Source organism: Homarus americanus, unplaced genomic scaffold, assembly GCF_018991925.1.
Source record: "Homarus americanus isolate GMGI-L3 unplaced genomic scaffold, GMGI_Hamer_2.0 scaffold16894, whole genome shotgun sequence".
Classification (NCBI taxonomy): Eukaryota; Metazoa; Arthropoda; class Malacostraca; order Decapoda; family Nephropidae; genus Homarus; species Homarus americanus.
Genome location: NW_024746541.1, coordinates 946,618 through 962,043, shown reverse-complemented (window position 1 = coordinate 962,043; position 15,426 = coordinate 946,618). Strand labels below are relative to the sequence as shown.

General features: G+C 38.8%; 1 protein-coding gene across 1 annotated transcript in view; it reads right to left on the bottom strand.

Annotated features, from left to right (window-relative positions):
• LOC121879352 (cell cycle control protein 50A-like) overlaps positions 1-14,462 on the bottom strand; it is a 38,118-nt gene extending 23,656 nt beyond the window's left edge. Inside the window, exon 1 of the mRNA XM_042385953.1 lies at positions 14,254-14,462. Coding sequence (XP_042241887.1) covers positions 14,254-14,293 — 40 coding nt within the window. The 5' untranslated portion in view covers positions 14,294-14,462. The remainder of the gene's footprint in view (positions 1-14,253) is intronic.
• Positions 14,463-15,426: the final 964 nt, after the last annotated feature.

The window sequence follows — 15,426 nt, the reverse complement described above, 5'->3', positions numbered from 1 at the left end:
AAGAAGGAAGACATAAGTTCTCCATTAACAGTAAGACATAAGTTCTGTTAACAGTAAGAAGGAAGACATAAGTTCTCCTGTTAACAGTAAGAAGGAAGACATAAGTTCTCCCATTAACAGTAAGAAATAAGTTCTCCCATTAACAGTAAGACAAAAGTTCTCCCATTAACAGTAAGACATAAGTTCTCCCATTAACAGTAAGACATAAGTTCTCCCATTAACAGTAAGACTTAAGTTCTCCCATTAACAGTAAGACTTAAGTTCTCCCATTAACAGTAAGACATAAGTTCTCCCATTAACAGTAAGACATAAGTTCTCCCATTAACAGTAAGACTTAAGTTCTCCCATTAACAGTAAGACTTAAGTTCTCCCATTAACAGTAAGACTTAAGTTCTCCCATTAACAGTAAGACATAAGTTCTCCCATTAACAGTAAGACATAAGTTCTCCCATTAACAGTAAGACATAAGTTCTCCCATTAACAGTAAGACATAAGTTCTCCCATTAACAGTAAGACTTAAGTTCTCCCATTAACAGTAAGACTTAAGTTCTCCCATTAAGTTCTCCCATTAACAAGACTTAAGTTCTCCCATTAACAGTAAGACATAAGTTCTCCCATTAACAGTAAGACATAAGTTCTCCCATTAACAGTAAGACATAAGTTCTCCCATTAACAGTAAGACATAAGTTCTCCCATTAACAGTAAGACATAAGTTCTCCCATTAACAGTAAGACTTAAGTTCTCCCATTAACAGTAAGACATAAGTTCTCCCATTAACAGTAAGACATAAGTTCTCCCATTAACAGTAAGACATAAGTTCTCCCATTAACAGTAAGACATAAGTTCTCCCATTAACAGTAAGACATAAGTTCTCCCATTAACAGTAAGACATAAGTTCTCCCATTAACAGTAAGACATAAGTTCTCCCATTAACAGTAAGACATAAGTTCTCCCATTAACAGTAAGACATAAGTTCTCCCATTAACAGTAAGACATAAGTTCTCCCATTAACAGTAAGACATAAGTTCTCCCATTAACAGTAAGACATAAGTTCTCCCATTAACAGTAAGACATAAGTTCTCCCATTAACAGTAAGACTTAAGTTCTCCCATTAACAGTAAGACATAAGTTCTCCCATTAACAGTAAGACTTAAGTTCTCCCATTAACAGTAAGACTTAAGTTCTCCCATTAACAGTAAGACATAAGTTCTCCCATTAACAGTAAGACATAAGTTCTCCCATTAACAGTAAGACATAAGTTCTCCCATTAACAGTAAGACATAAGTTCTCCCATGAACAGTAAGGCATAATACATTACCTAGTTTGCGTCTCTTCTCGTCCGCCGCCTTTCTCTCGTTACTTATAAGACGATACTTGATGTCCTGTATTTGATTCTCCAAGACTATCACCTTCCTCTCCAAGAGTCTCACATGGACAGGTGTATCTACCTCTATACCAGGCATGATGATGGGCACTACACTATCTTACTAACACCCTCCACGTTTTCCCCTTCACAGGATGCAACAGATCAGTAGTAATGAGTAAGTCACTTTCTGTGTGGAGATTATCAATGCCACTCAAGTTAATAAGTCAAAGTATTAGTATATCATGTGTTCTAACAGTCAGTCACCTTTGAATTGTATCTTCCAGCCCTCTTTTAACCTTCCCTGTCAATTATGTTAAGTACGTACACTTTGTTACTCCATCGCACTTAACAACGCATGTATAGTAGTACCACTGTCAGCCTCAACAATTTTACTGTCAATTAAGTTTTATTACCGCTTAATATACACTATCACAAAATAGAGTAAACTGTGAACAAGTTGTTGTAGCTATACTGTATCATCATCCCAGCAGGCAGGAGTAGAGTACAGTACAGTCAAGCAGTGTGCAGCACGTGGACAACACAGCCCCTGCGAGTCTCAACACCTTCTGATTTCACATTCCCCCCAGCATGGCCCATAAGCCCAACCGCCCCCCCCTCCAGGAGCCACGCCCAACGACCTTCCCCTAATGGCCCTTGATAGGTGCAGAAGGGTCAGAGGAACCCTGAAAATGCCAACGCAGCAACTCTGAGTGAGTGTTGCCACCTACTTCCCCAAAATATTTATTAAGTGCAATATAAAAACAAACATGTGCACTGTGCATATATCCTGCTGACTGTGGAAAGGCCAGTAGAGATTATAATACAGTAGTCTTAACTATGATAAACTACCATTACCTACTACTGTACTCTTAACCCCATAACAGTGCACCAAATCTTGTCATAAGAAATAAAAAATAAAGGAACAAAAAAATGAAAACAGACCAACTGCAGCAGCCAGGCAATGATACGACCAGGTGATAAGGCCAGGAGGGGAGAGATGACCTTACAGACCCATTGTTATCACATCACACACTCCCTCAGGATCAATAAACTCCTGCGGCTGGTGGAAGGAGAGGTGGCACACATGGCACGCTCCTTCTCAAGATGGACTCCTCTAACCACAGTACAGACACTTATGGTACAGTACTAACACTTATGGTACAGTACTAACACTTATGGTACAGTACTAACACTTATGGTACAGTACTAACACTTATGGTACAGTACTAACACTTATGGTACAGTACTAACACTTATGGGCTACATTAAGTTTGGATGAGTTAGCTTTGATTAGATTAGGTTTGGTTAGGTTGGGTTAGCATTAGGTTGACTTAATTTGAGTTAGGTTAGGTTAGGATTAGGTTTAGTTTGAGTTAGGTTAGGTTAGTATTAGACTGAGTTAGGTTAGGTTAGCATTAGACTGAGTTCGGTGAGGTTAGCATTAGACTGAGTTAGGTTAGGTTAGCATTAGACTGAGTTAGTTTAGGTCAGCTTTAGACTGAGTTAGGTTAGGTCAGCATTAGTCTGAGTTGGGTTAGGTCAGCATTAGTCTGGGTTGGGTTAGGTCAGCATTAGTCTGGGTTGGGTTAGGTCAGCATTAGATTGAGTTAGGTTAGGTCAGCATTAATCTGAGTTGGGTTAGGTCAGCATTAGATTGAGTTAGGTTAGGTCAGCATTAATCTGAGTTGAGTTAGTTTGAGTTAGGTTGAGACAGCATTAGGGTGGTTAGCATTGAGGTGAACTACACTTGGTGGGTGGGGGGGGGTTAACTTGAGGTGATCCCCACACAAGTATGCATCACCACACAACATTATTCCACCAAGAGTAAAGTCAGAGGTTCCTGCCCATAAACTGCCCGGCCACACCCTTTCCTGCATCTATAAAAAGCTCGATCAATCTGAAAATCATGAATATGAAAACCAGCTGTAATGGAGGGCCCGATAAGGCTCATTTACTCTTTAACTTGTAGCATAAAGAGAGATTAGGTGGGCACATTTACATTCATTATGCAGGCAGGAAGGGCAGAGCAGTTCAAGGGGTAGTGTATGTGGTGTTTGTACTCGCCCACACCATTTTACACAGCTGGTTTACCTATCTGTTTACTCTCGTGTTTATCAAAACCTTCTGAAATAATTCTTTTAGAGTTTTAAGTAAACACTAGAGTAATCTAAACATGTGTACTTCCTCCCTTAAGCACTACACCATAAGGAGAGAAAAGAGTGAAGCATCTTAAGCAACATTAATTCTGGATCAAACAATAAACCAAATAATACTGAATCCAAAACAGAACTATTGCATTCACTAAACTCTTTATTAGAGAAAGAGAGAGAAAAAGAGAGAGAAGAGAGAGAGAGAGAGAGAGAGAGAGAGAGAGAGAGAGAAAAGAGAGAGAGAGAGAGAGAAAAAGAGAGAGAGAGAAAAAGAGAGAGAGAGAGAGAAAAAGAGAGAGGTGCACGCTTAATTTTAACCAAGTCAATTTTCAGGACTAAATATGGACCATTTTCCTAATCTCAAACTACTGCCCTTCAAAAATGTTCACACACACACACACACACACACACACACACACACACACACACACACACACACACACACACACACACACACACACCCACACAGCCAGATCAATCAGTAGCACCTCATTCTGGATTCGTACACAGATAACGACTGAATATATTACAGTAGAGCGTTATCACCCTCACTCCTCCTCCGCCGCAGCCAGTCGTCACAGAGTGGATGTGACCTACATTTGAGGCAGTGTCAGGTGCAACACTCTTCCAGACTTCAACGTGATACAGGAACTTCAGTACAAAGTGTGGACAGGGTGAAAGAGGACAACGCTGGGCATCATAATCAATTTACAAAGATACTGCTCACACTACTAAAATTACATTACAAAGAAGTATAGTACAAAGAAATACTTAAAATGACCCTCAGTGTACCAGCCAAGAACAGTAAGTATTTAAGTAAAAGTTCAATTTCTTATTAAGTAAATTTTCATGCTAAGGTTCCTTGCCCTCACTCTAAATAATTGGCAGCCTTAATGAAGATCTCCTTCAGTTCTCTCTACTGCACTGCACTGTGTGTCTGTGGAGCACAACTCACACCTAGATGATCAACAACTACTGCACCGAACCACACCTACAGCTGGTACAGCTACACTAACAACTGGTACAGCTACACTGTTCCTCCACTAACAACTGGTACAGCTACACTGTTCCTCCACTAACAACTGGTACAGCTACACTGTTCCTCCACTAACAACTGGTACAGCTACACTGTTCCTCCACTAACAGCTGGTACAGCTACACTGTTCCTCCACTAACAACTGGTACAGCTACACTGTTCCTCCACTAACAGCTGGTACAGCTACACTGTTCCTCCACTAACAACTGGTACAGCTACACTGTTCCTCCACTAACAGCTGGTACAGCTACACTGTTCCTCCACTAACAACTGGTACAGCTACACTGTTCCTCCACTAACAGCTGGTACAGCTACACTGTTCCTCCACTAACAGCTGGTACAGCTACACTATTCCTCCACTAACAACTGGTACAGCTACACTGTTCCTCCACTAACAGCTGGTACAGCTACACTGTTCCTCCACTAACACACCGTTCCTCCACTAACAACTGGCACAGCTACACTGTTCCTCTACTAACAACTGGTACAGCTACACTGTTCCTCCACTAACAACTGGTACAGCTACACTGTTCCTCCACTAACAGCTGGTACAGCTACACTGTTCCTCCACTAACAACTGGTACAGCTACACTGTTCCTCCACTAACAGCTGGTACAGCTACACTGTTCCTCCACTAACAGCTGGTACAGCTACACTGTTCCTCCACTAACAACTGGTACAGCTACACTGTTCCTCCACTAACAGCTGGTACAGCTACACTGTTCCTCCACTAACAACTGGTACAGCTACACTGTTCCTCCACTAACAACTGGTACAGCTACACTGTTCCTCCACTAACAGCTGGTACAGCTACACTGTTCCTCCACTAAGTACATTGATACCCATTATATAGTACATTCTGTACAAAATCTAAAAGAAGATTCCTACACTCCACCTTTTCTGAGTTATTGCCGCTGCCTTGGTCACAAGGTGGTACACTCACCCTCTCTCGTGTGTTGTGTGAACATTTCCTTCCAAAAACACTCATGTTCAAAATTTGATTATTCCATTACCATAATATCTTTTGCATTGGTATTTACAATTCAAGATCTCCTGAGCTAAATCTAGTAGAGAAAACTTGTGGGCCCACAAGATCTACGATGGAATAAATGCGAATTATTCAGTTATCTGAGAGAGTTATGGGAGAGCCTGCACCTACAGCCTCAACTCACCCAACACCTTGTGGAGTCAATGTTAAGGTTGCAACGAGTCAGAGCATCAGATAGGGTCTCCACCAAGTACTAATATCACATCATAAAACACTCACACACACTTTATCACCTAAATGTGTAAAGAACTACTGTACAACATAAATACATTGACCACATTCACATATTTCAAAATGGTGGACCACAAAACTGTTAAGAGAGAGGAAGTATGGACACTGGTTGAGTTTCAGTGGGTTGTACTGTACATATGTTCGGGACAGAAACATTGTACAGAATAAGTTATAAACAGAAGAAGTTAGACTTGTAGATTCAATAAAATGTATACAGTACTGTATCTCAACAGGTTATCATGATGAAACACTGATACATTAACATACACAATGCCTGGAGCAACTGGCAACTCAATACAAGGTCCTCACACAAGGGCAGGCAAGGGCAACCCGCGACCTGAACCATGTCTTTGTGAGGCCCACGAAGTGATTGAAAATTCTATTTAATGTGGCCGAGGTTCAGGTAGATGCAGTCAGCTTACGGTGAGTAGAGCAAATATTTACTAAAAGAATAATCGTCACACAATTCATTACTGTTTCATCACCTAAGAGTAAGTAACTACGACAATGTAACAATGAAATAAGTATAAATAATCAACAATATAAACAGTTTAACTTGTGTGAGTTTACGGGCCAAGTTGGGTGCGGTCTGTTTGATGGATTAGCTGCTATGTGGCAGTGGGTCACTTGGGAATTAACTAAGGTTAGGTAAGTCCAAGTGGGGTCATGGGCGATGGTCCCATGTAAGGGAGGATCCAGTGGGGTCCTGGGGGTCCGGACCCCCCTCCCCGTGTCGGGCGGATCCAGGAATATAAAAAAGAGGAGGGGTCTAAGAAGTGTGTGGGTGGGGGAACATGATAAACAAAGTGAGCGCACCCAGTTGGGAGGTCTTTGGGGGGCACTCTAAGCTCCCCTTGAAACTATTTTGAAATCTGACCAATATCATGTACATTCTGAGGTCAATAATAATTACTTTTAACAAAACAAAAATGTCTGAGTACAATACTGCATTGAAGAAAAGGTATTGGAATTTGACTTATTTATGAGACTCACTCGCCAGAATAATATCAATGTTAATCTTGGCACATGAGGAACTACAAATAAGTAGATGTGCCTTTTGGTTGTTTCATTGTAGTTCCTCATGAGCCAACATTAACACTGATATTATTCTGGTGGGTGTGTCTCATAAATAAGTCAAATGCTGTACGGTAACTGTAGGAAAAATCAATGTATTCACAGAATGCTTCACCCATCTTCTGTTAAATGCCAAGAAACATTAACGTTTTGCTTCAAAAACTAAGGTGAATTTGTTTCATAAATGGGAAAAAGACTGACTGTAAACTTTAAATACCAAAAGGTGGACGTGACAATAAACTGTTTCACTGTCCGTGCTAATACAATATTAACATTACTTTTGGGTTAAGTAAGATATAAATGTTGGTGGGTTGGCCCGCAGAAAAATGCCAAAACCATAATGACCGATGAAAGGTTGCCCATGCCTGGTGTAGGGTATTCTCCTATACTGTGTCTCCTCTCAGGAAATTCAGATGCTTTAGGAAGTTTTTCAGAAAATGGGAAGTCAGAAAATCTAAGGAATAATTAGTTATCAATTCTGGAATACAGTTCAGTATCATATAGTAATAAATAAATACATGATACTGACTACACAGCAATGGTCCCCATCCTGTAGTTTGTGGGCACCATGGAGCCCACGAGGGTTTATTAGAAAACTGTGAATTATTTGGGATTCTTTGTAAGAGTGAAATTAATGAAAATATGTAATAACTTGATACAACTTTATAGTTTGAGAGAGAGAGGAGAGTGAACTGCGCATTTGTCCCGAGTCTGTCGTGTACAGGATGTGTGCATTTACTGGCAGCCCCAGAGAGAGAGCCATCCTTCTCACTGGGGTAAATACACGCCTGTCCAAGAGTAAATGTAAAAAGAATATACAGGTGCTTCCCGACCACGACGGGGTTAGGGACCTAAATCCAGGTAAAGTCCGACATAGATAAAAACAATTAAAAAAAACTTTGTTTCAAAAAAAAAAAAAAATTCTGAACATTTTCATTAAAATCCATCAAAATATTTTTCCTTGTCATCGTCTTCAGCACCAAACAGCACCTCCCAGTCCTCTCCTTGAACAGGGCTACAGGGTACGTGTTTTTCTAATCGTTTTCAGTTAAAAACTATTACACCTACGTATATTTTATCTAAACTGTGCCTGAATGAATATATTCTCAGAAAAATAGTAGTTTTGCTGAAACATAATGTATTTCAATGTTAAATAGGATAAAATACATGACGAAAACAAAAGACTTTACCTAACCTTACGATGTTCAAGAGATGTTACTCGTTTTTTAATATTTTTCGTTAAAATACTGTTATATTACAATGATATTCTATTCATACTGTGCTTGATATAATACATTCACGAGTAAGATTTTGGCTGAAATGAAGCATACAGTGGAAAGTGGATAAAATGTGGCCAAACAATGACTTTCGCTAAAATCGTTCAAAAGATGTTACGAATAAACTTTTGAATGGTTTTCAGTTCAAACTTTGCATCACAAGTGAATGGATAATATTATTGATACAACAGTTTTTAACGAAAACCATTCAAAAGCGATTACGGTAAATCTTAAAAACGAAAGTCACTGCTCAGTTTCACTATAATACTGTACGGCTCATTTCAGCAAAATATTACATTCCATATTCTAAGAAATAAATAGTAGTTTGCTTTAACATAATGTATTTCAGTGTAAATTAGGATAAACTACATGAAAACAAAAGACTTTACCTAACCTTCCAATGTTCATTGCTACCGTTATTTTAATAGTTTTGGTTAAAATACTGTTGTATTATTATTCTATTCATACTGTGCTTGATATAATACATTCCGAAATGTAATATTTTGGCAACTACAATGCTGATCAACACAACGTGGTTACAGCGTGACGACTGAATGAGAACGAACAAGGGGTAATCACGAGTGTGTGTGTGTGTGTGTGTGTGTGTGTGTGTGTGTGTGTGTGTATATATATATATATATATATATATATATATATATATATATATATATATATATATATATATATATATATATATATATATATATATATATATATATATATATATATATATATATATATATATATATATATATATATATATATATATATATATATATATATATATATATATATATATATATATATATATATATATATATATATATTAATATTACATAGTTCATACAAAAAGGGAGGTGGGCAACAGGATCCACATAGGAGAGCAAGCAACCACTAAAAATCTTCAGTAAGTTATCTTCGTAAGAACTCTGGTAAACACCAAGCCAAAATCGGCACCTCCAATAAAATAGTACAGTGATCCCTCGGTTAACGAGCGCCTCGGTTAACGAATTACCTTCCATAAGATTCTTCACTTCGGTTAACAAGCAAACCCTCGGTTAACGAATTCCTAACGAATTTTTCCCAACATGTTTTCGTCTGCATTTGGCTGCCCACCAGCTGTAGTATTAGTCCGCCATACAGTAATCGGTTTTAGGGCTTAAATTCCTTACCATTTTAGTAAATATCAAGAAGGTTGTACTATTCAATAATTTTAAAAGTTTTATATTAATTTTTTTAGTCATTTTAACAATTATTGAACGTAAGTGAAGTACAGAAAACTATTTTTTTGCACGCCAAACAGCCACTCAACACACCAAGCTTGGCGTCAGTTTGTTTACCAGTTCAGAGGAAGGAACATCTTGTTTGAGACTCAACATAAATGCTTTTTTCTGTGTTTCCAGTCAAATTATTGGTCATTTTGAAATATATTTTACATATTGATAATATACATGTATAGCACAGTGCAGTGTTGATTTAAAGAAAATAATCTTGAATTACACCAAGAGAACTAAAATTTTATGGGTGAAATGGCGCCATGGGGTGACTTCTCTTCCACCCCAATGCCTTCTATTCTCTCTTCTCCTCCACCCCCATTCTAATTCCCATCATCATCATCATCAACCAGGAGCCTTCTACATACACACCTCAAAGTAAGTGTACTTTACTGCATTTATTTTTAGTTTCTATGTAATTTTCGGTGAGCTGGAACCAATAACCCAAACACCCATTGAAACAATGGTTTCGGTTAACGAATTTTTCGGTTAATAAGCAACCTTCTGGAACGAATTGTGCTCATTAACCGAGGGACCACTGTAATTGTTTACACAGCATACCAGTATAGCACCTTGATAGTACAATCTATAAACGGTATGATAGTAGAACATTATGGTACACCTGGCTTACAATCCGCTATTTGCATCTGCTGTTGTAAACAAACTGCCAGTGGCGCCACCAACACCAAGCGGCCGGCTGCGAAACTATAGTTCCGTTACACTGTCAGCAGCACAGCAGCACGGCTTAGACTTAAACTGTCATCCGCTGCAGCACTGTTGTTTGAAGAGCTTGCAAACTCAACAACTTTCAGCTTGAAACTTGTGTCATATTTCATCCTTTTTGCAGGGGAGCCATGGGGATAAGATATTGTCAACTGTTGTCAGGTTGGTGTGTGGGTAATGAGTGGATGCCAGGAAGAGCATAACGCCACAATGGTTTAGTAAATTGCCATGTAGGCTTGTTCAGTGTTTGGGGGATACACTGAACAAGCCTACATGGATGTGTTGTGAGAATTTGTAATAGTTTTGGGAAGCTGTTCGTGTAGAAATTGTCATAAAATCGTTCAAAAAATGTGGTATCTCAAGTGCAATGGATGGGGGAGGATGATGATTTGTTGTGGCGAGACAGTGACGAGGAGGAGGAGGATGACAGCAAATATAATGAAGACGACATCAGAAGTTCCAGTGATTTGGACCCATATGCAGACCTCTTTATGTTAGAAGATGAACAGCCAGCAGACTTTGAAGGATTTTAAAATGTGATCATACATGGTTTTATTGTCAATAAAATATAACTGAAGTAAAATTAATCTTGAAGTTAAAGTTTTAACTTTTTATCTTAGAGTTAAGGTTTTAATTACGGTCTCATTGTGTGTATATCCAATAAACTGCCATTATGTATTATTAAACTGTCATTACCCCTGTAGTGTATGTGAACTCACAATCTATAGCACTATCATAAAAGTGCTCAGATGGCACCATATCGTAGTACAGGGTAGTTGTCTGGCTGGCTGCCTGGGTTTAGTGGCGATATGAACGATTGTTTACTGTCCATCAGCTGTTGTAAATGGCGTGTGGTGTTGTGTTCGTTTAATTATACTGGAATTTACTATTTTATTATAATCTCTATGTTAAATAAGTTTATCAAACATGAATTTCAGTAGGAAGTATTAGCGGCAGGCCACGGGAGTTATGCTAAGTGATGCAGTGTTAGGCCGGCTGTTCCACTTGTTTACCACTATGTGGTACAGCTTCACATTTTATACTCGGAGTATAAGTCGACCCCTGGTTTTGGAGAGATTTTTCCAAGCTTAAAATGTCGACTTATACGTAGCAATTTACGGTAGGTCCTCTCAGGTATCCTCTTCCAAAAGATACCAGTCTCATCCCATTGAAGACTTGCTTTGATGAGTAGCCTCCTTCCTGGATAATCCATTTGAATTCTGGCAGGAATGTCTCTGCAGCAACAGTATCTGAAATGGCAGCTTCACCAGTCATCTTTATGTTGTGGAAGTTATACCGACGCTTAAATCGTTAAAACCATCCTCGGGTGGCCGTAAAGGTCTCTTCCTTCGATCCTTCACCCTCTGTTTCCTTTACGTCATCAAACAAGGATCTGGATTTGTGCTGGATAACCATAAGGCTCATACACAGGCGCATTGTGTTGATTCTGGTCCTCCAGCCACATAGCCAGCATCTTTTCCACTTTTTCTATCACAGTGCTTCTAGTACGAGTTGTTTTAGTTGCACTCAGAGAAGTACCACTTCCAGCACTAACCTTAATCTTGTCAGCGTTGGTCCGGATAGTACGCATCATTGTGGGGGTTAGGCCAAGCACAATGGCTATGTCCACAGCACGTTCCCCTTTTTAAAAACGGGCTAATACATCCATTTTCGTAGCCTTGGAAGTCTCTTCAAATGGTTAGAGTACAGTTTTAGAGCCACAGCACTTGAGCACACACGTTTCGGGACCCTGTGACGTTCCGCGAGTGAGGGTAGTGCGCCGAGCCAAGAGCACAGTAGAAAGTAGTCCGTGACGACGCAAAACGACGTAGTATCCGATCACCGTGACGTTAAACGAATTTTTGGTCTCTTAAAGTTTAGCGACGTAGTATAGAAACATTAAGCGGGACGACGAGGACTTACTGAATATATATAGTATTGTACATTAAATTTACTTACTCTTTTGATTTTTTTTATGCAAATAATATTGCTTCAGTCTTTCCAAAGTGTAGGAATAATTTGTTGTTTATGAGCCAATGTTTGCATGACTCCAGTTCAGATGATAACTCGTTAGCTCCGTTGTTTAGCTCTGTACCTGACACTAAAGAGCATTGTCATCAGCATACAACAAAAGTTTATTAATGAGCATGTTGTTTACATAACACAGGAAGAGCAAAGGTCCCAGGAACTCCCTTGTGGGACTCTACAGGCTATTGGCACAGGCGTTGATTTGGTATTAATTGCAATGACAATTTGTTTCCCGTTAAACCAGTGCAGTAACAACCCCCATAACTTGGCATCTGATAGGTCGGCACAACACCACACAGTTTTTAGTAGCTAGTGAGTAACTTTGCTGGATTTGTTTTTTTCAATATATATTTTTTAGGTAAATGTGCATATTACAACAACCATGGAATTTAAAGAAAAAAATTTGGTTTTCTGATGGTTTTGATGCGATTAGTTCAAATCTGACCTTCGTTTTTGTCGGAAATCACTCGTTTGTGATTTAGCCCCCATAGTTCTATCGATTGCATGTTCTGAGTTCCCGGTACTCTGTGCTGCTAACTTATACCATATAACCAAACTAAACCTTACCTAACAACCTAGCCATCCCCGGTGATCCCTAGCCTAGACCCCGAACCCCCAAACGCTATGTAGTAACCCTAGAGTAGTGTGGTTAGCCTCCACGAGAATATAAATAGCCGTTGCAGTATTTCTTACCTTACTGAGTCAGGGACCAGAATACGCCATGGGTTCTCTGTTCTCTAAAGTTTCATTATTTTTAGAATGAAATACCACAATAAACTTCCAATAATCGACATCGCACACACCACGTTATGGCTCCCATGTTGCAGCTGATTAAAAATAGCCCGCATCTTACCACCCACGCCGAATATTGAACACTAATTGGTCGACTCAAAAGTTGATTTTTTATTGGATTTGATTGGCTGCAGCCCCTGTCCTAAATTTGATTGCCTCCCCCCTCCCCCACATGTGCCCGGGAGGTATGCGAACGTACGAACACACATAATTTGAGCAACAGCATAGAGGCAGCGGGTGATCTGATTTTATTCTTTTTAAAATTCAATAACTTCCTTATTATCAATTTGAGACGGAAGTGTAATATAAAAAAATTTCGATAATTATACAGGACTAACCCGCAGGCGAAATTGATTGAAAACAATTATAAAAACGCCTAATTTTCATTGTTATATTATAGGGGACACTGTTGTAGTTGTGGAAATATGTTAAAAAACGGATATTTTAAAAATAAAGGCTACTTAACATTTGTGGTTATGAAGAACAGACCTAACCAACTAAACCAAACCTTCCTACCTACCTAACCTTACCTAACTTCCCCGGTATATTAAACAGAAAGAACTTACAGTACTATGAAATGGTGAAATTTGAGGCATTTCTGGATGTGAGATTATATGGCCGCATCGGCGCTGTGTAGCCCAGCGGGTATGACCTATATATTAACCAAATTATCATAGACAAAATAGTTCTATCAATTGAGTGTAGTGAATTCTGTGGTTGCTGTAAACTGCATAATTACCATTTTTTATTAAGTGGCTGGATAACCCTTACCCTTACCTTACATATTACCTTATTTTTTTACAACTCAAGCCCTGGCTAACACCACCCATAATATATATCTTTACAATTACCAATACAATTGTAGTGGTGGGTTATTGGCTGTTATTAAAGAAAACAACTTTACATCCATTATATAATTATCTGAAATAATTCTGATGAGGAAGAAAAGTAAAGCATTACCTTATATACACTAAAGGCATTAAAAGCAATATTTATGTGAAGAATCCTATTGTAAATAAGCCATTAGGTGTATAAGTGTATAACTCAACCATCTTTCAGTTAACTAAATATATAAACTACCATCATACGAGTTACAGTACAATACAGTTTAACACACATAATACACCTCCAGGACCAAGATGATTCACTTCCCACATCACCGTTTCACCCTAGATCCCTCAACACTATACACCGTGTAATATCCAAGATGGTATAATAGGTTTAAAGGTGTGGTGTCTCTCCTAATAGACTTACGTTTAACTTTACTCTGTTCAGCTGCAGCTTGAGTAGACATTTTCCTGATGACTCTTCAATACTTGTTGATGGCGGCCACTACCTCACCCTGACGCCCTAAACTCTTTATAAAACGACTATTAGCGGTTTACTCATTAACAACTATATTAATCATTTATAAAAAATATATTTCATTGCTTTCTTAGTGAAATATTATATTTTTATCTTTTATAACCTGAATATCTATAATAATATAAAGGCAACTCATCTGGAGCCTTTATACAGAGTCATGCAAAAACTTACAGTCGTCTCCCCACCGCCCCATATTTATAGGTGACCCACACTGTGTCACCTCAACGTTATTTACCTAAAAATAAAACTAAAAATTATAGTTTCCAAGCGGGTAATCCATCCACAATATAATGTTAATCTTATTGAGGTGATAGAGGAGAGTACAGTATTGATGCGCTTGATTTTGTTTTGTTTTAAATTGCTTCGTAATAAAAGGACAATTAATGACGATGGCTACTGAAAAATATAAGAAAAATTACATAAAACTAAATCATCATAACGAGCATACACTGATAGAAAATACTATATCTTTAAGTAAGTGGCCGCTGTTTATGTTAAGGGAGGGAGGGTAAATGTACTCCTCTTGTAGGCTTTGGCATATAAAAAAAATTGCTAAGTTTTCTCATAAGTTTAGTTGTGTCGGCCCTCATTTAACTGCAGGAGTACAGTAACGGATCAAGGATGTTCCGCACTTCTTTCCTTTAAACTAATACACTGTCTCATTAAGGTCCTCCACTACCACTGGGAGTCACAGTATGTCAACATTTTCTTGTAAATCAGGTCTGATGATTTACTTCGACTGTACTCCTGCTGGTACGTAACCCACACTTTAGTATGCTGGTGAAGTTCTCTTGTCGCCCCTCCCCCCTACCTAAGCAGTACGAAAGGCTGAAAATCAAACTGGAAGGGTACGGAATTCGGGGAACTGTCTTAGCGTGGATAGAAGACCTTCTACATGACGGCAATATTGTAGGTAGTAGGTAGAAGGTAGCTACCAAACAGGGAGGTACTACCGCCTGGGAAGATATTGGAAGCATAATGTGTTGTCCAATGGTAGACCCTGCTGCCATATGGTATCACAAAAATTGACCAAGTCCCAGGTTAATGATCTGTCTTTCTGCC